The following is a 25,000-nucleotide window of genomic DNA, read 5'->3' on the forward strand; positions in this document are numbered from 1 at the left end:
GTGAACGAGCGAACTCTGTAATGCTTTTTCCACCCTTGGGGGGGGGGTTCGTCTGCCACAGCACTGCCCCTGAATGGCACACGACAACGCACACACACACACACATTACACACACACACACACACACACACATTACACACACACACACACACACACACACACACACACACACACACACACACACACACACACACACACACACACACACACACACACACACACACACACACACACACACACACACACACACACACACACACACACACACACACACACATTACACACACACACACACAGTGTATACACACGACAACACACACACACACACACACACACACACATTACACACACACACACACACACACAGGCAGTGTGTACACATATGCGGCAAAAAAATCATCAGTCTACACCTCTGTGTTGTTTTGTTTTCACAGAAACAGTAACATAGCCGAGTAACATGAGCTATTTTGGAAGTTTGAGACGATGGACGGACACACACTCTTGACACTGACATCATTTCATTTCTTTCACCACAACTTCTGTGCTTGTCATCAGTTAAAAACAAGTATACAACACTCGAAAGATGTATTCCGTTCAAAAGCTACTGGAGCCATGTATGTTTTTAGCATAAAGGTTGTATTGTATTGTATTGTATACATGGTAGGGAGATTTAAAAAGGAAATTCTGTGGACAAAAGTATGACGAGCAACCTCCTCTCCCAAAATGGTTTGCATTTGAGTCCTTCTTCTCTCACAAAGTCACCAGGCGAAAGGGAAAATGTGACAAGAGCGGAACGCAAGAGCGTAAAATTGTGGCAACACGGCATGTGTGTCTTGTGTTTCATCGTGTGTAATCTTCACAGAACAGTGGCCGGAGTAACCTGACCCATTTTGGAAGTCTGGAGACCGCAGAGAGACACACATGATCTTCACACGACATTTGTTGATGACTTTTACCACGTCTCGTGATTAAATCCATTTGTACAAAAAAACAAAACAGAAAAAAACACTCCTAACTATGCTGGTTCAGAATAAGGAAAACATGGCAAAAGCAGAGGCTACACTACAATCCACACACAGAGCTACTCACACAGTCGCCAGTAACATAACTACGAAACAATTCTCTAAAATAGGACAAAAATGCACACTCTCAATATTTCTACTTACACCTGTCCATAGGGGTGTGCAAAATAATCGTCATATCGATGCATCGCAATACTTACTTTCACGATACAATGCATCGATTCATGACAAGGTATCGTGATACTTATTTTCTCAATATACTGCATGGATTCATGACAATTGATTATTTGATAACAATAAAATTCTATTTGCCACGGGTTGATTTTGTTCAGTAGAGAGTAGGTAATATTTCTGTTGTGATGTAAGCTCTCTCCCAGATGATAAAATGCTTAAATAGAATGAATCAACTTATGAACACCACACAGCAACTGACAAAAATAAGCTGCATTCTTACACATTTTCTGAAGTAAATATCGCAATGCATCACAGTAGTACATGAATCGCAATGCATCGTGATAGAATCGCATCGTGGCATGTGTATCGTGATGCGCATCGAATCATGAACCCTTTGCCAATACCCACCCCTACCTGTCCAAGACATCAGCCATCCTGAGGTGGACCCCGTTTCTCGAAAGCATCGTTACTAACCAGTTAGCAACTTAGTAGGTTGCCAATGGGAAATGACACGACGACGGTTTGGAGAAACGCACTCCTGGTTAGCTATTGCCATTTAAGTACCGGAGGGGGGTGGATGCAGCATTTGTATGTGTGTTTTCTGTCCATTTGTGTCTATCTGTGTTTATATCCTGTCTTTTACCCTGTGAGACCAAAGGCAATTTTCATGCTTGCATGATAATAAAGTATAATCTAATCTAATCTAATCTACTACATTACTATTCCGAGTTGAGTTCAACCACCTCTCTAACACTAGTCGCTGAATGGCAGGCTGCTAAGCAGTTCCGTCTGCATTTAACCCTTTCATGCAGAGCAAGTACTATAAACCTTATTGTCACCAATAGGTAATAATGAAACAAACTATGTTTACAAACTATGAATCAAGCGAAAGGGAGTTTTTCCTCACCCCTGATGCCACCAGGGGCCGCACCTGAGCGCCCAATCTCTGTGTGACTATCTATGACTTATGATAGGCCCAGCCACTATGGACCTTACGCATCTAAGAATCCTGGTCCTAACCTACGTTGACCTTATGACTCTACAATCTCTGTCTATCTCTTCTTCCTCTGCCTTCCTGCTATTTCTGCCTCTCCTCTATACCTCTCCTTTTAAATCTATCTCTAACAATGTTTTTTTTCCCATTTGTTAAGCACTTTGAGTTACATGCCTTGTATGACACAGTGCTATACAAATACAATTATTATTATTATTATTATTATTATTAATGCCCACGTCTTAACCTGCTATGCTATGCGCTGCTATGCTATATGCTGCTATGGCAATGTTGTTATCGTGTAGTTAAGCTATTCCTGTCATTATGCCGGCGAGACCAACTGTAGGAAAAGGCCACGGAATTAATGCCCATATATACGTTTTCATACAGTGAGACCAAAGACAGATCATGCTGGCATGTCAATTAAGTCTATTCTATTCTATGTATTGAGAAGGGGGCCCTTTCACGTGACGTTGTCCTGGGCCCAGTCAAGGCTGTCAGCGGCTCTGCTGCACGGTACACACACGGTGACAGCAAAGCCGTCTCTATTGATGGCCACTGATGCTCATCGCTAATTCATGAAGTCCCTAAGTGTACAGCTAACCTACACTACACTACGGCCGCTTTCTCACAAGCTAAGCCACAGCCAAAGCCAAAAGCCATAGCAAACAAAGTCCTTTTTTTAGTGAAGAGAGTATCTTCCATGCCATGGGTGTTAAATTCGACTCTGCAGAGAGAGTGTGTGTGTGTATATGTGAGAGAGAGGGGTGGGGGGCGGCAGAGACAGGAAGCTGTGTTGGGTTCAGTGCCCGGTTTTCAAAAGACACAAAAGGGGAGGAAAGGGAAAGGGGAGCAAAGGGCTGAGTGTTGCACCTGTAGTAGTAGCATGTAGCAATAAGATAGCCAGGCCTGAATATAAGGCTTACGTTAATAAATAATTATAAGCCATAAAGTCGTGCAAAATAGTATAGCCTATGATAAGTCATGAAATATAGTTGATGCAAGCCAACTGAGAATGCACACACGCACACGCACACACACTTGCACTGAGATGACATGACTTTTTTTGCTTCTCCAAAGACCCACTTGCGTAAAAAATGGCAGAGATAAGTCAACATTACAGTAAGCAGTAAAGGACCAAGTTGTTTCCACATCACAGCAAAGTTGGTATTACCATGTCTTATGGGTAATAATAACATTCCTTCACAAGCAGTTATGGGCAATTATTACATTTGGTACATTGATGATATGGTATTGCCATTGATATTGTTTTTAACATAATGTGAGCATACACACAAGTGTGTGAACACTTGTTTTAGTGGGTTTTTTTATATTAGGGCGGTGAGTTAAGTACTTCAAAGAAGTTATAATGAGACTACTATTACATTCGATATTATTAACATTTTGTGAGGACATGCACATTTGTGTGTGTGTGTGTGTGTGTGTGTGTGTGTGTGTGTGTGTGTGTGTGTGTGTGTGTGTGTGTGTGTGTGTGTGTGTGTGTGTGTGTGTGTGTTTATACAGTGCCCTCCATAATTATTGGCACCCCTGGTTGAGATGTGTTAAAAGCCTTAAAATAAATTCAGTGTTTATTGCAGAAGAATACTGTCACACTGAAAATTGTAGGAAAATGTAGCCTTCAACTCAAATGAATTGTAAGAAAATAAAAAAATCCCTGACTAAAAAATAATTATTTTTCATTAAATCACCTGTTCCACAATTATTGGCACCCTTAACAATTCCCAGGGAATAAATATAATTGAAGCATTTCTGTCATTTCTACAGTAGTTTACAAAGTTTACCAGAGTATGTAGGAACATTTAATTAGTAATTCATCACTTCCTGTTTCCCTGGGGTATAAATATGACGTGACACCGAGGCCATTTCTCTTATCCACTCTTAAACATGGGAAAGACAAAGGAACACAGCATACAAGTGAGGCAGATGTGCGTCGACCTTCACAGGTCAGGCAGAGGCTACAAGAAGATTGCCACTCAACTGCAGCTGCCCATATCCACTGTGAGAGGAATAATTAAGAAGTTCAAAACAACTGGAACAGTGGTAAACAAGCCTGGACGAGGACCCAAGTTTATTTTGCCACCACGCACAGTGAGGAGGATGGTAAGAGAAATCAAAAGATCTCCAAAGCTCACTGTTACAGAATTACAACAAATGGTAGCATCCTGGGGTCACAAAGTCTCCAAATCAACCATCAGGCGCTGTCCAACAAGCTGTTTGGGAGGCATGCACGGAGAAAACCTTTCCTCACTCACAATCATAAACGCAAGCGTCTGGAGTTCGCCAAGCGGTATTGGGGCTTCAACTGGGACCGTGTGCTTTGGTCAGATGAGACCAAGATTGAGCTTTTTGGCAACAAACACTCTAAGTGGGTCTGGCGTACCACGAAAGATGCGCATGCTGAAAAGCACCTCATACCCACTGTGAAGTATGGGGGTGGGTCAGTGATGCTGTGGGGCTGTTTCGCTTCCAAAGGCCCTGGGAACCTTGTTAGGGTGCATGGCATCATGAATGCTTTGAAATACCAGGACATTTTAAATCAAAATCTGTTGCCCTCTGCCCGAAAGCTGAAGCTGGGTCGTCACTGGGTCTTTCAGCAAGACAATGACCCTACACATATGGCCAAATCTACACAGAAATGGTTCACCAGACACAAAATCAAGCTCCTCCCATGGCCATCTCAGTCCCCTGACCTCAACCCCATTGAGAACCTGTGGGGTGAGCTGAAGAGGAGAGTACAGAGGAGAGGACCCAGGTCTCTGGATGATTTAGAGAGATTCTGCAAAGAGGAATGGCTGAAGATCCCTCTTTCTGTCTTTTCCCATCTTGTGAAACATTATAGGAGAAGATTAGGTGCTGTTTTGTTGGCAAAAGGGGGTTGTACAAAATATTAACACCAGGGGTGCTAATAATTGTGACACACATTATTTAATGTCAAATAATTATTTCTTTATGTGGGATTTTTTCCCCACTGAATAAATGCACTTGTATTGAAGGTTGGATTTTTCTCTTTTTTTCCATTAAGGTCCCATATTATTTAGAAAAAAAATAAATAATTGGAAGCTAAAAAACACATCTCAACCAGGGGTGCCAATAATTATGGAGGGCACTGTATATATTAGCCTTTAAGAGTGTACGGTCACACCGGTGTGACGGGAATGTTCGGGCAGTGAAAGTTCTACAGAATTGTGGGCGTCATTCAATAGACTTTGGAATTTTAGAATCTTGCATTGTTATAGAACTCATTCCTTTTATAGACTGTTCAAAAACCCACACTCTTAAAAGTTAGGCATGTGCGTTAAGTCCTTCTGACAAATAGTACTCACGTTCTGACTGGAGCTGTTCTCCAGGGGGCTACTGGAGTTGTACGGTATGGAAGCCGAGGCCATAGCTCAGGGAGTGCTTCTTCCACTGGCACTGAAACGAGAGAGAGAGAGAGAGAGAGAGAGAGAGAGAGAGAGAGAGAGAGAGAGAGAGAGAGAGAGAGAGAGAGAGAGAGAGAGAGAGAGAGAGAGAGAGAAAGAGAGAGAGAGAGAATGAGTGGATGAGAGAGAATGAAACATATGAGAGGCATAAGAGGGGAGGAACATTTGTACGCATGTGTGTCAGGCAGAGAAAGAGAGAGAGAGAGACAGAGATGGAGATGGTGAATAATAATAAACAGGCTCATGCAATTATGCAATTAAAACTAAATGCACATTCATTCATAAGCTTTTTTTGCCTGCCTTTCTTCAGACAATACACATCACTGCTTGATTTAACCATCCATGTCCAACTATGAGGATGCCGGTGTGTACAGTAGGCCCACAGCTTCTTGTTATGGTCTGCTAGATTGGATACTGATGTGGAAAATGTAGCATTCTCCTGGGACAGTGGTTCTCTAACAAGCTCTGTGCTTATTTGAAGTCGGTTTCAATCAACTCAATGTGCGACAAGAATGGAAATGAGGTCTGACTTTTAGAGAGCGTACAAAAGGCGTGTGCATGACACCTGTTGTGGTATTGTGGAGGTAGCAACACAATGCCTGTTGAACACAAGTCTCTTTTTAGTGACTGGCTAAAACACTTGTGGAGGACCCTATTCGTGGATCAGTCCGTAAAATGAAGCAAAAGTCCCTCTTCACAGCAAGTCCTCGAGTCAGAGCTTATGGTTAGCACTTCGCGTTAATCTAAATTTAGCGGCGTCGCCTGTAATTATGACTACAGCTGTTTCATGCTAACGTTGCCCTGCCCGTGTGACTGAGAATAAAATACTTCGAGGCATTCACTGACAAATTTATACCCGGAGAAATATCAGCAGGATACGACTGTATAAGGCGTCTGACATACTCAGTCTATGGACCAGGGAGAGGAGATGACACAGACCTAAATATAAAATTGGAGCGGCTTGGTAATTTGATGAGGGGGTCTTCCCTGACCTGCTGGAACCAAGCTACCGCATCCAACCTTTGAGTCATCATGACAAGCTGCACGTGAACAAGGGAAACCTATAAAGCTCACAGCAGAACATGACAAAATAGGCTATGCTGTGTTATGTAGATGGGAGGCTTCGCTGTACAGGTTCGTTCAAAACAACTCTAGGACGTTGCTGATAAATATGGAAACGGTACGCCGAAGACCTAGTCCTACAGCAAGCGATGTTCGAGAGATGCCAATTTCTCCGTTGGGAACTTTCAAGTAAATGGCTATGGCCGACCACCAAACGACCTGTTGTCATTACAAGTTGAAGTGAAACAAACAAAAATGTAGCAGCCCGAAACGATGCATTACAAACCTTTCCACGGTATCTCACCAGTCAGGCACGAAATACACCAATACAGGCTAAACCCACATCCGGACCAAATGTGTTCAAACGTTCAGTTTCGGGAGACTGGTCCCCCTTGTCCAGGTCCAACGAAGTCCCAAGCAGTGCGTGCCTGCTAGCTAACTTTGGATGTTTGAAACGATTACAATAAAAGCATAAAAAAACAATGCCCTTGCTAAACTAGCTGATCTTTCAAAGCATAACACGAAGCCACTGGATCTGACAACATCCGATTTTGCGGCTGAGAACTAAACAATCCCTTTAAACGTGCGAAATTGCAACTTTTACAACTTCTGCCTAATCCGTCAAGAGTTGGGACAGCCAACAGGGCTGGTGCATTGGACTAGCAATGGGACCAGGAAATAGCTTGGGCCTAACACAGCGACAGCTTTCTAACTACTGTTCTACAATGAAACATGATTTTAGGCACACATGTCCTTGACCAATCGCTTAAAGACATCATATAAAATTCATTGATTTTAACTTTTGGATTAAATATGCACTTACTTACCCACAATCAACGATTACTCCGTTCCCGAATTCGTCTGTCTGTTTTGCAGCACCGTAGGAAGAGCTCACTCCGAGTCATGTGACAGCGGCCATGCATCTGATTGGATGCTTGTCAAAATGAGCACAACAGGGAAAGTAGGGACATGTATTTCTGAGTTTCATTTTTTTCTTCAGATTTTACAGCTTCAACCTTTTTAGTCTGTGTCCTGGGTATTTTGTATTTTACAAATGCAAATGTCTGGCATGTTGTTTATCATTTAAAGGGGTCCTATTATGCTTTTTCATGTCCACTACCCATTTATTGGGTTACACAGCATCTGCTGTATGTAAAAGCTTGGTGAAAGCTGCATTTCACAAATTGGCCTCTTGGGGGAGAATTTCTCTGCCGCAGGAACGCTATTTCTCAACTGTCAGAGAACGCGTGGTTGGGTTTTCAACATTCTATAGTTTTTGTTTCCGGTACGGGTCTACGTCATGCTGTACCTAACATTGCTGCTTATGGGATGGAGTGTTGACGATGTCACAGACCATTGCAGAGACAGTAGACCTAATGCGCATTTGTTCATCGCAGCCACATAGCCTAGGCCTATCTGAATTTGACAGTATTGTGATGAGATGTATCCTATTTGTGAATACACCACTCAGTGTACAAAATAGTGTAAATAGTGTAGCCTACAAGGATAGTGTAGGATTTCGCCATCCACAAGTTTATTCCATTACGCATGTTTTTTTTTCAATTCATAAATCGGCTCCGTCAATAGGCTACAGCATCGGTCTAGACTGGAGGCTACACTCACCTGTGGCCCAAGTTATATATTTTTGTTTCATTTTGTGATATTAAAGCTGCATTTTACATTGATAAAATACCGGTTGGTAGGCCTATGGCTAACGGGTCAGAAACAGTTGAGAGGAAGGTCGAAAACAGGCAGAACGCGTTAACGCAGTTGCGCACTGAGAGAATCCAAAAACACTTCCAAGTGGGTGAAAGACTCGAATCTCTCCTTTCTCTCTCTATTCGCTTCAGGGCCGTTTTGCATATACTGTTGGCAAGACTAACTTTTGTTTGGTAAGATGTGAAAACCCTACACTTGTATTGCCGCTTGAAGCACAACATTAATAGAAGAGTGCGCTGATGTTATCCAAATAGGTATCACGACATTACCAGAAGCCGTTTGCATCAGCAATGTTGGCAAGGATTAGCCAGTTAGTATAGGCTATGCGTAGGCTACAATTCAGTAATTAAAATGCAATGCAGTTTTGTTCATCTGCAAGAGCAACGTGGATATTGGCTTGACGTCGTTTAAAACTGGTCGAGTCGTCGGGCGGCATGCCAAAAATAATGAAACTGAAACGGATAGGGCCTATTGTTATATAAAAAATCCTGTCCTGTCGATAAATGCGAACAAAAAAAAACACGAAACCGAGACTAGGCCTAGGCGTTATTATAAGACCCAGTATGAAACCAATCCATCGAGGACTGCCCATTGCGCTTCCAATCCAGTGGGCGCATCATTTTTTGCCGGGGACTAAATAGAAATGCAGTTACTAAAATGAAACCATGCACCTGAAAATACCTTGAAATGTATTTTTATGAAGCATAGCCTATCACCATTGTGCATTACGCCTACAGACAACGAGCAAACAGGAACTCATTTTTAAAAGCCAAGAACGCGTGCGCTCAGTAGCCTATTCAGTCTGGCTTGCAAATAGACCACAGGACGAATTTGAACACGGAGTTCATATCACAAATAGGGTGTCACGATATCACTGACAGACGTTGAATTGATAGGTTTGAGTCCGACAAGTCGTGCCCTTGTCTTACTGGGGCGCACTCTTTCAATGTCGGACTGCGTCTTTGACAGCCAGATGGGGGCTGCCGCGGGAGCGAAGAAAATGTCCACAACTTCGCTGAATAAATATGCCTATCCTTTGAACTGTGTACAGCAATTGCAGATGATTAGCTTATTGGATAGCCTATTTTGTGAAGGTTAACTTGTCATTAACAAGGGAATGTGATCTGATTTCAATCCCAGAACATTCTTTGTGTCTTCACATTTCCACCTGTCAACAGCAGATCTAGACTTCTCCCACCTAGACCAGCGCGACACTTGTCTGTTTGCGAGCAGTAAACTTGGCTGATAACTTCAACTTTAGGGCTACAGTATGCAAGGCTAGACAGCGGGTTAACCAATCAGGCCCCTACTGTTGCGTTAATAATGTTTGAGATAAAGATTCTTCAGCGCAGGATATCAGAAATAAACAAGACAGCGCAGATGGCTATTAGTTTTTTTTGTTTTTTTTTAATATGGTCACAATCGCGTTATTACGCATCATATGCAATATGCGTATTATTTCATGAAACCTCAAATCGGAAGCAATAGCCTGTACCCAGCACTTTCAACCCTTCTCAGATTAATGGCAGCCTAATTGTCCCAAGCGATTTTGAAATCAAACTGAAGCCCATGCACGGAAGACTCGCATTGGATAGGGACTGGGTTTCAGCAAATGACACAGGTGCACAAATAACAACGTGGGACTTGATGCGTCCTTTTGAGATTAATTGTGGACATTGGGTGAACTATTTGGCTGTCAACTTTAGACATAGGCTACAGGGTTGGATTCCAGGACAAAAACAGCTGTGCTGCTGACGTAATATTAGTAATAGAATGCTTGATGAAACGCTCCATGCTGCGTCGAGATTTCAGAATGTTGAAGGGTCTAACATTCTGCACTTCCACGCGTTTCAAACAGGCGGCGTAGGGTGCATGTACACAATGATAAAAAATAATGGACATGAAAACAAGTGATCATTCAAAATCAACTCCACTAACCACAGTGAAGCAAAATATTAACAATGAAAGTTATTCTAAATAGCATAATAGGGCACCTTTAACAACATCTTGCCAATCCATGATGTCTTTAATACACAGTAGGCCTAGACTGAAATACGGGACACTTCATTGAGGTGGGGGGTCTGGGTCCTTTCCTAGAAAGTTTAGCATTTCTTGGATATAATTTCCTGCATTTTAACGCCCCGTGTCCTGTTTCAGCGCGATACGGAACCGTACTTTTATCTCTAAATTCCAAAACAATTCTGTATTTCAAGGGGGTTCTGGGGGGCCCCATGGCTGCCATTTGAATAGCCCTGTTCTAGAGTACATCATTCATGTAGGCCTACTCTCAATGTTGTTTTCACATGGCATTTTAACAAGGCTAAATGAAAATTGTAATAATGGTATAGGCCTACTGGAATGTAACATTGCATTTTGCAATGTTTTATGCAATACTTTCTCCACCATGTTGTCTGGCACTAAAAAATATTTCCAACCAAATATTTACCTTGAATATTTGACCTTATGTGGACCTTATCGACTGTATCTGGACAACATAGGCTATAACATCTTCGAATCAGATTTCAGACATAGGATCTTAAGGTGCAATCCTCAGGCCTACCTCTCCTCATTTTCTACCACTGGAATGGCCAAGTTGCCAATTAGGGGTGTGAAAAAGAAGTTGTCATGATCGCGATACTTATTTTTACAATATAGCCTATTGCAATGATTTATGACAATGTATTGCAATACTTATTTTCACAATATACTACATTGATTCATGATTCCAAAATTTGACTATTTAATAATAATAAAAAAGTTAAAAAAAAACAAAAAAAAACAAACATCATGTGTGGAATGTGCCACTGGTTATTATTTTCAGTAAAGAGTAATATTTCTGTTTCCAGATTAATTGACTTATAAATGCTTCACAGCAACTAGCCAGTAAGATGCATTTACTGAAGAAAATATCGCAATGAATCGCAATAATACATGTATTAAAATATTATCATATATATCATATAGTATCACATCGTGGAATGTGTATCGTGAGGCGCATTGAATCATGAAACCCTTGCTAATACCCACCCCTGCGTATTGGCGAAACCAACCAAAAATGTTCCAGTGAATTATGATTCTATGTGTGCCTCAGACTGTATTTGAAGTACTGAAGTGTTCTCATGTATGCTTTTAGATACATACAACAGTTTTAGATATAGGCAGGGCTTTAAATTAACACCAGCCAAGAAGCCAAATGCTGGTGAAATTTCAGTTTGCCTGGTAGGAAAGACCAACTTACTAGCCACTTTGACCCATAAGAGAGTGTGTGTTTGGCTAAGATTAACATATAGGCTATAGCCATTTTGACTCACTATCATGGAATCATGCAATGCAATCCGGGCCAGGCCTTCGTGATGTCTTGGAATAGGCCTCTTACCCCAGGGACGGATTAAGATGGCCAGGGACCCTAGTCTAAAGCTTGCTGTAGGTCCCCACAGAATGCAATAAAACTATGTGTATTGACAGCATCATTCAGACCCAAGAAGAAAGCATATTGCAACTAGTTCAGTATGGTATTAACCAGATTTGACAATCCATTAAAGATGACAGACTAATTTATAGGCCTACTATAAGTTACTACAAGACAATTCGGCTTTTCCTTTAAATTCCTTTGGCCTATTGGGGCCTCCCTGACAGTTGGGGGGCCCTATGCTGCAGTCATATCTGGCCTCGACCCTGACCAGCTCACAAATGTTTACAGCACACCCAAATATTGACTCTGTCTAGACTTCATTTAGCATTTTCACATCATCCTGCTTTTCTATTATTATATATAGCTCAGTCCACTGTATTATAGGACCGTGGACCACTTGGAAAATGCCCTGTATGCCAGATTACTAGTCCAGCCCAGCTTCATGTTTTATTTTGTTTGTAAACTTCTGCTATGTTACACCTCGTTGGGAATGTTTTACAAAAAAAAAAACCTGTTGGCTGTACAGCTGAGACCACAATGCTGTTTATTTCTCATGCCAAATACAATTTATAACAGCATGCTCTTGTGGATCATGTAGAGAGCCTGTGGTGGTCAATTGACTATAGAATGGGCCTAGCATGTCAATTAATCAGTTTTCAGTTATCACTGCATGGTCCCAGACTGGGATGGCCTCATCCAATAGCCTCAATGTGAGTCATTATTACAAGTAATTAATTTTGGATTGGCAGACAAAACTGTTTCAATAAGCAACAGCGTTGTAAGTTCATTGCTCTCATCATTGTCCAATATCCAAGCAAACATAGCGAATGATGTGCGGTTTGTGCATTGTCCTCTTACCGGTAATTACTATGCAATTTCACAATATTCTACCTGAGGAATGAGAAGTCGTCCATTGAGTTTAGATGTGCATTGAGGCAAGCTATTCTATTCTATTCTATTCTATTCTATTCTATTCTATTATTATATTCTATTATATTCTATTCTATTCTAATCAAAGTTTGAAAATGCCCATGTTTAATGTCAGCCCATTATTTTACACTAGCACATGAGATATTAACATAATCTCTGAAATTTAGTTTACTTGTGTCCTATGTGAAAGCGTAAAAGCCCACACTGCACTCAACGAAATTGCATTTATGCCACACCCATGCAAGGGGGCAGCCCCCAATGGCACCCCAAAGCAGCAGTGCGGCGGGACTGTACCATGCTCAGGGTACCTCAATCATGGAGGAGGATGGGGGACAGCAGTGGTTAGTTACTCCCCCCACCAACCTGGCGGGTCGGGAGTCAAACCGGCAACCTTTGGGATACAAGTCTGATGCCCTAACCTTTTATCCATGACTGGGATGCAAACCTGGACATGTGAAGCCATGAAATTCCACCAACAATCAATCCAATCCAATCAATCCACCAACAATACTCACATGCTCTTTCCCTGTTGTTGGTATTCTGCTCCACAATACTTTCTTTTTTAAGGAAGATATTTTTTTGGTCTTTATTTCATAGGACAGTGGGAGAGGTGGACAGAAAGTGAACTGGGAGAGAGACGGGGACGTGTCGGCAAAAGGACCCGGCAGGGGCGCCACCAGAATTTTTGCGCCCCTTGAAAGATTCCAATTTTGGGCCCCCTCAAGGGCCCCTGTCAGTGCTGTCAGTGCTGTCAGTGCATGGGCCCTTAGAATCCGTAGCACCTTTTCCTCCCTATCGGCACCCATGGGACCCGGGCTGGGAATTGAACCCGGGTCAGCCGCATGGCAGGCGAGTGCCCCACCGGTTGGCCACGGCAGGGTCCTACTGTAGGCCAGTAGTCCTACTGTAGGCTATGTAGTGTATGTCAAGTTAGCAGGTGCATTCCACCTAACACAAAGAGTGCATCTTAATATGGGACCTTGCCTCCTCCACTTGCCTCCTCCACTTGCTTCTCGTCATGATGACATCACTGACAACAGCATTATATTTCAATATCTTGCAAAAGCTCAATTGTAGAGTCTTTTGCAATTGTTATGGTGAATGAAAAACAGTCCCTCAAAAGTTGTTGTGGCTAGGCTGACAGCTTGGAAACTTTTCGTTTTCTCCACGGAGGAGGGGCAAGGAGGCGAGGCGAGGAGACAAGCGCAAGTGGAGGAGGCAAGGTCACATATTAAGACGCACACAAAGATTTATGTCTTTCTTTGGACTTTTTTTGGACTACTTACTACTGGGCTTGAGGTCCATTGGCCAGCATGCCCTCGTCTGACCTACAGAGAGGCAGAGATTAGTGCATTCCAATATGCAACCTTGCGTCCTCCACTTGTGCTTGTGGCCTTGCCCCGCCTCCTGGCCCCGCCGAGAAAACAATTCAGTTTCCCAGCTGTCAGCCTAGCCAAAACAACTTTTGAGGGACTATTCTTCATTCACCATCCAGTTTGCAAATGAGAAAATTACCTTACAATGTAGCTTTTACGATATATTGAAATATAATGCTGTTGTCAGTGATGTCATCACGACGAATTACTTCCTGGTACAAGGCCACAAGCACAAGTGGAGGACGCAGGGTCGCATATTGGAACGCAGCCCTTGTCTGGTGCAGGAGCAATGCACCATCTCAGGTGTCCACTAGAGGGAGATATACGCTTGGCAGTAGAGAGAGGACAAAGGCTTATGATGAGTCCATGCCCTTGTGCAACATATGAACTGAATCATCCTGTAACATATTGGCTACTTGCAATGTGGGAATCTGAGAGGTTTAAATGATAAAGAAATGGTATGCCTACGTGATAATATTACATATTTCACATTTTACAGTGAAATTGTCTTTTACTGGACTTCATCAAATTATGTAGAGTATAAGTACACTATATTATGTTTTGTTAATAGGCCTACATCAGTGGTTCTCAAACTTTTTCCATCATTCCCCCCTTCAGAGGGTCTGAATGCTTCCGAGTACCCCCCCGCCCAAGCAACAGCAGTACTCGCGCAGACTGATTTTGATCGCAAAATCGCTGCGCCGAATCATAGGAAAGGTGACTGGTGGAGATTAAACAAAGAAAGACTGTCGAATGCAGATGTGTGTTCATTTCCTATGGTATTCAAATTCATGACAATTAATAATATAATGTTGGTGAGGGTTTTAAACTTATTGACTTCTTGGCGAGACAGCAAATCATTTCCTTGGGAGAAAAAAAAATCCAAAATCAGATGTCACGCGTCCCCCCAGGGGGGCTTACGCCCCACTTTGAGAAAAACTGGCCTACATGATACACCGAGGGGAGTTGTGAGTACGAAATATTATATAGGCTATTTTGATTCTCTAAAACAGTGCAAGTGTTGCCTATTTCAGTAAGAGAATTTATAATGTGGCTTTATGGAATTTAAACGTATCGCTTATGAAATGATGAGAAGGACAGCAGGAAGATTGTTTTCCATTTACATAGTTTATTATTTTATTCTAAAAAATATCAGGACAAAAAAAAAATCATAATCACAGATATTGACAAATTATAATGGCTTTCATTTTCTTTCTCCTGAACAACAAAGAAATGAAGGGCATTTCGGGAAGTCTTGAACTGGCACAGTGTGTCCTGGGAAATGTATGCAAAGCCAGGGTGGGCTTTACTGTAGTTATTAATCATGGTTCCATCTCATTATCTGGGCAGTCATGGGTAAGCGGTTAGGGCGTCAGATTTATATGCCAAAGGTTGCCGGTTCGACTCCCGACTGGCCAGGTTGGGTGGGGGGAGTAATTAACCAGTGCTCTCTTCCACGACTGAAGTACTCTAAGCATGGTACCATCCCGGTGTGCTACTCCCTTGGGGCGCCATTAGGAGCTGCCCCCTTGCATGGGTGAGGCATACATGCAATTTTGTTGTGTGCAGTGAACACTTGTGTGCTGTGGAGTGCTGTGTCACAATGACAATGGGAGTTGGAGTTTCCTAATTTGGCTCTCACTTCCCCTTCACATGATCTAACCTCTCACCTAGGGTGCATCCCAATATGTGACCTTGCCTCCTCCACTTGCCTCCTCCACTTGCTTCCCGTCATGATGACATCACTGACAACAGCATTATATTTCAATATCTTGCAAAAGCTCAATTGTAAAGTTTTTTTCTCATTTGCAATTGGGATGGTGAATGAAAAATAGTCCCTCAAAAGTTGTTGTGGCGAGGCTGACAGCTGGGAAACTTTATCGTTTTCTCCACGGAGGAGGGGCCAGGAGGCGGGACGAGGAGACAAGCATAAGTGGAGGAGGCAAGGACACTATTGGGATGCACCCCTGTGCTAGTGGCATCATGCTTCCTTGACGCCCCACCTCCATAAAGAAAACAATGGGTGCATTCCAATATGTGACCTCACGTCCTCCACTTGGGCTTGTGACCTCACATTTTGCTGATGCACCGCCTCCGTGGAGAAAACAATTAAGTTTTCCCATTGTCAGCATAGCCACAACAATTTTTGGGGGACTATTCTTCATTCAGCAACCATTACTTTACAATTGAAAGTTTGTGAGATATTGCAATATAATGCTGTTGTCAGTGATGTCATCATGATGTATTACTTTCTGGTACGAGGAAGTGGAGGACGCAAGGTCGCATATTGGAATGCACACAATATGTTTTCCCCGCTGTTAGCAGGGGCGTAACAACTTTTATGGGACTTTTCCCCATTCAACATCCCTGCTAGCAAATGAGAAAATTAACATTGAATTGTGCTTCTGCGAGATATTGAATAAACCTTGATTTGTCAATGATGTTTTGCCTCAAATCCGGAGGCCACAAGTGAGATGGGTTGAAGAGTGTGCACATCCCGGGAAAACGTACAGGACAAAGGCTGACTAGTTTTCGGAGTGAGAAGTCCGTGAACACTTAAAATCCCTTTTCTCTCTTATATTATTTCATGGCTGGATCAAGCCATGAAAAACAAAAGACAACAAAAAAGTTGCCATGGAGTGAGAAGTCCGCACACTTAAAATCCTTTTTGCTCTATAATATTATTTCATGGCTGGATCAAGCCATGAAAAAAAAACAAAAGACAACAAAAAAGTTGCCATGGACACCCCCTCCCCTGCCCGTGTCAGGTGGGGCCAGGCAGTGTCCTCAGCCCCCCAGTCAATGCCACTGGGGTCTCCGGTGAGGACATAAGGACACAGAGGAAAAACACAGTGATAATAACAATATGCAGGGCCGCTGACAGCTTTGACTGGGCCCGGGACAAATCACCTGAAAGGGCCCCCCTCACAATGCATGCAATGCTATGAGAACCCAATTCTGGGGCCCCTCTCTTCCTGGGCACGGGACAACTGATCCTTTTGTCTCCCTCTGTCAGCATCCCTAACAATATGTACTGCATTGTGAAAACAGGTAGCACCTGTCAACATCTCCCCAAATAAAGCCCATCGTCTGGACACGGTGGGTACACGTTGAAGTAGCACCTCCTATCCTTTCCTGTTGTTTGAGGTCTCATCTGACGTCATTGATGATCAAAGTTTTGTTTAATATCTCGCAAGAGCACAATTCAAAGGACATTATCTCTGCTGCAATCTGGGTGTTTAATTTAATAGGGAAAGCATCCTTTAAAAGTTGTGTCTGCCTTGGTTGACAGCGGGGGAACATTTATTGATTTCTCGGTGGAGGTGGGGTAACACCTAGAGGAGAAGAGGCCACAAGCAATAGCATAGGCTGGGAGGAACTAGGTTGAGATTGAGGTGCCGTTTCCACGTAGCTGGATATTTTTATATGTGGATATTTTTTTCTCCTGCTTGTATTGGTTTTGCATTGGTTTTGGCCTTCCGTTTCCGTTTCTCCGCAGGAGAAAAAAATAGCAGGAGAAAAAAATATCCTGTTTAGGGGTCTGAAACGCATTTGTTACAATGGAGGATTTGTTACAATGGAGGATTTTTTTATCCACATGTTGCGTTTACACCTAGCAGGAGAAAAAAATACCCTGCTAAAAAAATATCCTGCTACGTGGAAACAGCACCAGAGCTCCGACTCAACCACTCCACCACTCCACTCCACACCACAAAACACCACACCACACCAGCCATTAACCCTGCTCTCATCACTCAGCAAGTCCTCCATAATACAACCCAGCGGTGAATTTCTCGAAACCGAAGTTGCTTACTACATTAGCTACTTTGTTGTTTTCAATGCATTTTCCCATTGGCAACTACCGAAGTTGCTAACAGGCTAACAACTTCTCTTTTGAGAAATTCACCCCAGGGATGCTGACATGGGAGAGACAAAGGGGCCAGACGACCCGGGCTCAGGCAGTCAGAGGGGTCCCAGAATTGTGTCCCTATTACATTATATGTATAGAGTGTGGGGGGCGGTTACAAATGACTTGGTCCTGGGCCAGGCCAAGCCTGTCAGCATCCCTGATCCCACCTCTACTCTGCAGCAACTGCAGTATGTCGCGGACAGACAGACGTCCCATATAACTGCCATGCTTTTCCGATGCCACTGCCAAACAGGAGACAGCAAGACTGGTGTCTGTGGCATTGTCTGATAAATGGCCGTTCAACAGGAACCATAAAGGGACAATTCTGGTGCAGAGGGCAGGAACGGAGTACTGTATGTTGTTGTTGTGGTTGGTTGGGTGGGCTGGACTGGCCATCTGGCATAGTGAGCATTTCCCGGTGGGCCCCGCATCCTCGTGGGCCCCTATTTTCAGAAATGTAAAAAAAAACCCACATTGTTTTTTTTATGTTTCTGAAAAAAGAAGCCCATGAATTTGTGAGGCCCACCGCTGAGTCTGTTCTGCGCTGCTAATTATGAGGGGCCCCTTTAAGCCAAAAGTGCCCAGGTCCTATTTCTCCCCGAAGTCCAGCCCTGTTGCTTGGGTGTGGTGGGATATGAAGTAGCCTTGTAGTGTTGTAATAGTTTCACAACAATGGTGTACTGGTAGGTGGCAAAAATGTGTGTTCTCATTCTCATGAACAAAAAAATGACGGAAAGAAAACCAAGGAGAACACCCTGGGTCACACTCAAGTACCAGGATCTGAGTTATGTCAAAAACATAACAAATATTTCATTTGTAATACACAGTATTACTGAGGGGGGGGGGGACTAACTAGTTTCATATTTTTCAAATCAAATCACAATTAGATTCTCTTAATGCAAAACCAATTAATGTTCTTGCTATAATTTCAAGTTCTTTTTTGCATCGCTCTTTACCAGATCATGTTTTTTTTTGCCATATTTATTCCATTTTTGTATTTATTTACAAAGGAAACCAAACATTTTTTTGCAAGAAAAGGGAGTATAAATATGCTTTTACTTTTTTATGTTACAGCTTATGAAAAAGAAACTATTTTACAAAATATGTTACTATATATACAGTGCAAGCCCCCTTACATGAACAGCCATTACAGCACGCAGCTTCCTGGTTGGAAATGTGATGGATATTACCACGGCAACAGTGGCAAGCCAGATTGCTGTGCCCCCATTGGCCAATTAGTAACTATGGCTACTCTAATTTACATGAAGCTGTAACCAAGCGAAGAAATTCGGTGTCACCAATTAAAATCTGCCAGTGCGTTTGGTGATTAGGTAGGATTGCCGACTGCTTTTTTTGGCCAAATTAATTTCAAAGTATCCTCTCACCCAATTACTATTACGGATGGCACTGGGACTAGCTTGTATGCACACAATGAATGTCGGCAGCATGGTTGCTAATTCCTCATAGGATTTTTAGTGCATTTTGTGTTGAGAGGGGAGGACTGCCACCCCTTTCAAAACCTACATATGACTGAAACTGCACCTTGTACTGTATAAAACAGTGAGCGTGTGAAATTGTGGGAGGAGGTGACTGTGAGAGAGAGGCTGGCCATCGCACACATGCCCAGCCACGCTACTCCCTAGAATAGCAAGACCTGTTTGGTACAGAGACGTAGAGAAACAGCTGGAATGACATGAGCAGATGATGAAATAATGCTTTACATATGATTGAGGGGTAGTCTTTGTGTCTCTGTCCTGCTCCAGCAACATGTATACATCACAACAAGTGTCTTCAGTTTTTGAAGTGACGCTCCGCAACAACCTCAACAACAACAACACCAAAAAGAGAGCGATGCCCAATGACTACGAGTTCTGTTCAAGGTACTCGTCGATCATCGTGAGGTTGTTGAGCCAGTCGTCCCCTGTGGGGCCCACGAGCGTGTCTATAAAGTCCACTTCGCCCACCGGACCCCCTCCACCACCACCACCACCACCACCGACCCCCATCGCCGACCCCCTGGGGAGCCCCGACATGCCCCCGTTGCTGTGATGCTGCTGGGGGCTTGGCGTCAGGTGCTCGTAAGGGGGCAGTTTGTGTCCTGGGTTGTGTCCTGGTGGGGGCCCCCCGTAGCCCTGTGCTTGGGGGCCTGGGTGCTTGCCTGCGGCAGCAGCAGCAGCGGCGTGGGCGTGGGCAGCGTGGGCAGCTGCTGCAGACGACGCGTAGCTGGGGGGCGCCAGGCCGTGCGCCGGGTGGTGCATCATAGACGGCGGCCCACCGCCCGGCTTCATGACAGCCATGGCGGAGAGGGGTCCGCGCAGACGCAGGGACGCCTGCAGAGCCCTAGAGGGCAGCGGTTGCCCTGTAGTTGCAGCAGCAGCAGCGCCCGGGGGCAGTCTTTGCATGTGGTGCCGGTTCACCAGGCCCGGGGGCATCTGGCTCGGGGGAACCGGCCGGGGAGGGAGGCCCGACTGGTGGGGTCCGAAGTTGCCCGGCATGCCTGTCCGCTGCAGAACCTGCTGCTGCTGCTGCTGCTGCTGCTGTTGCTGGTGGTGGTGTTGAAGTGCAGAGCTGGGTACAGTGCACCCTGCCATGCCTGGGAAGCCGCCTGGGTGGTTGGCCGGGTGGCTGGAAGGGTCCATGTGGGAGAGGGGGCCGTGTTGCTGCTGCCACAGCTGCTGGGCCTGCGCTTGGGCTTGAGCCTGGGCCTGGGCCTGGGCCTGGGCGTGTTGCTGCTGGGCCTGCTGCTGCTGCTGCTGCTGCTGTTGTTGGGCAGTGAGGAGCATCCGCGGAGGCAGGCCCCCGCCGCCATGGCTTAGAGCTTGCCGCAGGTGCTGCGTAGGCATCCCGCCGCCGACACCGACACCAGCACCGGAACCGGCCGCCATCCCGGGGGGCCCTGGTAGCCGCACGCCTGCCCCGTGATGACTCGCCACCAGGTGAGCCGGCATCCCGACCGCCCTCGCCGTCGTCGGAGGACCTCCCATTCCCATCATGCTTTGCGCTGGCCGCATGGCCATGCCGAACTCCTGCTGCTGCTGCGCCTGCTGCTGCTGCTGCTGGTAGAGGGCTTGTTGCTTGGAGGCCATGACTGCCGCACTGTAGGGCCCCACCTGGTGGCCCAGGTGGCCGGGGGGCAGCCCCATGCGGCTACTGGCTGGGCCAGGGAGGCCTCCGTGCGTCAGCATGGATGATGGGGGGTTGGACTGGTGGGGGCCTCCCAGTGCCGGGTAGCCGCCAACACCGCAATCGCCAGGCAGGGGACGTCCTCCGCCGCCTGAAGTGGGGAGAGGAGGAAGAGGAAGAAGAATGTTTGTCACTTAAGATGTCGTATAATCCTTATATCCTATAGAAACATCATATAATGTCATGTCATATCGTATTATATCATTTCAATGTCATGTCATATCAATATCATGCCAAATGTTATCATATCATATCATATCATATCATATCATATCATATCATATCATATCATATCATATCATATCATATCATATCATATCATATCATGTCACGTCACGTCACGTCACGTCACGTCACGTCACATATCATAACCATATGATCATTTATCATTTATGATCATTTTGGCAAATTAGACACTGCACTCTGTAATTTCATTACATCTAAAATTGCAGACATTTATCTCATTATTAAAAATTGTAATGCCAGTCATGTACTGTCCACTGCGGCACAGAAGAGAACAAAGGCATAACGGGGGCTGAATGACTTCATAAATCTGTGATGGAGGAATGAGCCGTAACTCAAAACAGGCCGTGCAAAAAAAAACATTCGGAAACAAATGTCTCTGGTCTAAGCCTGTCATCACCCGTGTTTCCAGTTTGAAAAAAATAAATAAAGTTTCAGTCATGACAATTACCATCAACCTACAGATGTTAAACATTAACAGGCCAGGAATCATTTAATTCATTTTAGTCAGCGGATAATTATTCATGTAAATGAAAACATAAACGTCACGTCTACCCATCTTAATTTCATTATAGTCCGTGACAATAAAGTTGTCAATATGGCTGATTTAGTCAAACATGCTGTGTGCGTTAAGTACTTAAAAAGAGCAGGAGTGAGAGACAAAAAGCATTAAAAGTAAGCTCTGTAGCAGCTGTTTGATATGGTTTTGGGAATACTGTGATTTTTTTTTGGTTCAAACATACCTTGGAATGGCGCCACCTGCTGGCAATCTGTCATCGGCGCTCCATTCATCTGCTCCATCTGCCTTTGCTTCTCCTGAGAGAGAGAGAGAGAGAGAGAGAGAGAGAGAAAGAAATAGAGAGAGAGAGAGAGAGAGAGAGAGAGAGAGAGAACTTCACTGAGACTGTGCCAAAGCATCAGAGAAACACCACACATACCAGCACACACACACACACATGCACACACGCACGCACGCACGCACGCACGCACGCATGCACGCACGCACGCACGCACGCACGCATGTACACACGCACTAAGGCTGTAACGATACATTCAACTGACGATTTGGTTCGTATTACGATACTTGACCTACGGTTCGATACATCCCACGATTTTTAAAATGTATCTTTTTGATGATCGTTTATATAGGTTACATGAGGTTACTAAACATCTTTTTTTTTAGCTTAAAGTTTTTTTTATATTGATATGAAGTTTGGAGGCACCATCACATCATATCATGTGGTTGTTTTCTGGACTGAAGGGTAACAGAACGTTGAAAGGGCGTATCACCATACTGCTTTCTGGCATCACGATACAGTATTGTGACTCTGTGTATCCCGATTTGTCGATTCGATACAATATTGTTACAGCTCTAGCAAGCACACACATATACCACTCTCTTTCCCCCTCTCTCTCTCTCTCTCTCTCTCTCTCTGTCTCTCTCTCTCTGTCTGTCTGTCTGTCTGTCTGTCTGTCTGTCTGTCTGTCTGTCTGTCTGTCTGTCTGTCTGTCTGTCTGTCTGTCTCTCTCTCTGTCACACAAACACACATATGGAGAAACAACAACTTCCCACATATAAGTCTATATGCAGACTTTTCATTACATACACACACATCATTCATACAGTCCATGCATCCATCCCCTCGCAAATGCATGTGAACAGTCTGACCATCACCATGCTCCTATGTAGGCCACATACATGCATGCATACATACATAAGCACTGGTATACAGTACTCCCCCTGATGAAGGACTGTGGATGCATTCCAATATGCGACCTTGCGTCCTCCACTTGTGCTTGTGGCCTCGTACCAGGAAGTAATACGTCATGATGACATCACTGACAACAGCATTATATTTCAATATCTCGCAAAAGCTCAATTGTAAAGTAATTTTCTCATTTGCAAACTGGATGGTGAATGAAGAATAGTCCCCCAAAAATAGTTTTGGCTAGGCTGACTGCAGGGGAAACTTATTTGTTTACTCCGCAGAAGCGGGGCATCAGCAAAACGTGAGGCCACAAGCACAAGTGGAGGACGCGAGGTCGCATATTGGAATGCAGCCTAATGTGTTTTGATTTACTCAGTGTTTGTGTAGTCATCATAGCACTCTGCCTCTGTAGAAAATAACTTTCAAGCATTCCCTGATGGGGATTTTACATTGCATTCTATTCTATAAGGAATCAACAAGGTCTTTCAAACAGTAACAACAACAACAAGCAAAGTCTAATAAGGAACTACTTTTAAAATAAGACCATGGTTGCATCTCCTTAGAGTTCATAAGGGTTGGAGCAGGCGTCATCCAACAGTTTTTTCTTCCTTTTAAGGGTGCTGACCAAAATATTGTAAAACTGAAAAATGAAAAAATGTCGCACCATGCATAGGTTTCTTTATTACACAGACGCGTTTCGGCGCTCTGCCTTCCGGAGAGCGCCAAACGCGTCTGTGTAATAAAGAAACCTATGCATGGTGCGACCTTTTTTCATTTTTCCTTAGAGGCAATATAGTCTTACACGAAGTAGTTCATGTAGCTCTGCAGATTATTGCAAGAGGGATCTCAAAAGACCTCTAACACTCTCTATGAACTTTTCTAGTTTTACTTTTTATTGTATAACGTTTAAGCTATAACTATATATCTGGCAGCACAACTATTAAGAGAATAAATTAGCAGGATTGTGTTATGCTAGTAGCTACAGCAAACACAAAATAATGACACCTAGCTACTAGCGTATGTGTTTAGTGGTGAGTTGGGAACCATGAAGAGAGAGAAGTTATTTTCCAAACACCGCGGTCTCCCTTTTATGTGCATCTCTGAACTATTACGACAATGTAAGGAATACAACCAACCCAAAAGGGCGCATGTCACGCCACTTTATGTCAACCTGCATTGGCTACCAGTGTCTGCCCAAATGCCCGAAGGGTGTGGCGTTCCTCCAATACCAACCGTTTAGCCTTGCCCTCTACTCACACAAGGCAACCCCAGTCCAAACTTTTTTTGTCATTGTTTCTCAATGGTGGAATGAGCTACCAGTTGCTACAAGAGCAGGGTCACCCCTTTCAACCTTCAAGAAGCTAGTGAAGACTCACCTCTTCCGAGAAAGCTTTTTAATGCATTGTCCTCTTCTTTACTCTTGTAGGACAATGCTATCAGTGTTGTAACTGTACACTGTGCCATACCCTGTTCTTGTTTAAATTGCTCCTTGTAAGTCGCTTTGAACAGAGGCGTCTGCTAAATACTGATGTAATGTAATGTAATGAATAGATCACACTCAGGTTCCTCTATTTTTGTTTGGAGAGGAGAGGAGTAATACTGACCAGCAGCTGCTTGTTACTTGTTATTTTATTATTAATCACTTTATTGTTGCTAGTTCGTCACTGTTACGTGTCCTGTCTTGCACTTTAATGTCAGTATGTAAATGTCAGTCCTGTGTATATCTATGTCCTGGCATGGTATAGAGAGAGAAACGTAATTTCATTTCCGGAACAATAGGAAAATTTGGAGGGCTACAGCGTTTTTAGTTGGTAGTCCGAAGG

At 43.9% G+C, this 25,000-nt stretch overlaps 2 protein-coding genes across 4 annotated transcripts in view; both read right to left on the reverse strand.

Moving 5' to 3' along the window:
• The window catches only part of mtm1 (myotubularin 1), a 68,888-nt gene extending 61,292 nt beyond the window's left edge, over positions 1–7,596 (reverse strand). For 2 of the 3 annotated variants that reach the window (XM_063186665.1, XM_063186663.1), the window contains exons 1-2: positions 7,523–7,596; positions 5,535–5,625 (exon numbers count right to left, since the gene is read on the reverse strand). In XM_063186665.1, coding sequence (XP_063042735.1) covers positions 5,535–5,597 — 63 coding nt within the window. In that variant the 5' untranslated portion in view covers positions 5,598–5,625; positions 7,523–7,596. Of the gene's footprint in view, positions 1–5,534; positions 5,626–7,518 lie in introns of all 3 variants that reach the window. The other variant, XM_063186664.1, reaches the window with a different exon arrangement.
• A 10,252-nt stretch (positions 7,597–17,848) lies between these two features.
• Positions 17,849–25,000, reverse strand: part of si:ch73-211e3.1 (neurogenic protein mastermind) — a 167,385-nt gene continuing 160,233 nt past the window's right edge. Inside the window, exons 4-5 of the mRNA XM_063186662.1 lie at positions 22,212–22,284; positions 17,849–21,316 (exon numbers count right to left, since the gene is read on the reverse strand). Of these exons, the coding sequence (XP_063042732.1) occupies positions 19,905–21,316; positions 22,212–22,284 (1,485 nt within the window). The 3' untranslated portion in view covers positions 17,849–19,904. The remainder of the gene's footprint in view (positions 21,317–22,211; positions 22,285–25,000) is intronic.

The sequence above is a fragment of the Engraulis encrasicolus genome, chromosome 21, assembly GCF_034702125.1.
Source record: "Engraulis encrasicolus isolate BLACKSEA-1 chromosome 21, IST_EnEncr_1.0, whole genome shotgun sequence".
In the NCBI taxonomy this organism is placed as follows: Eukaryota; Metazoa; Chordata; class Actinopteri; order Clupeiformes; family Engraulidae; genus Engraulis; species Engraulis encrasicolus.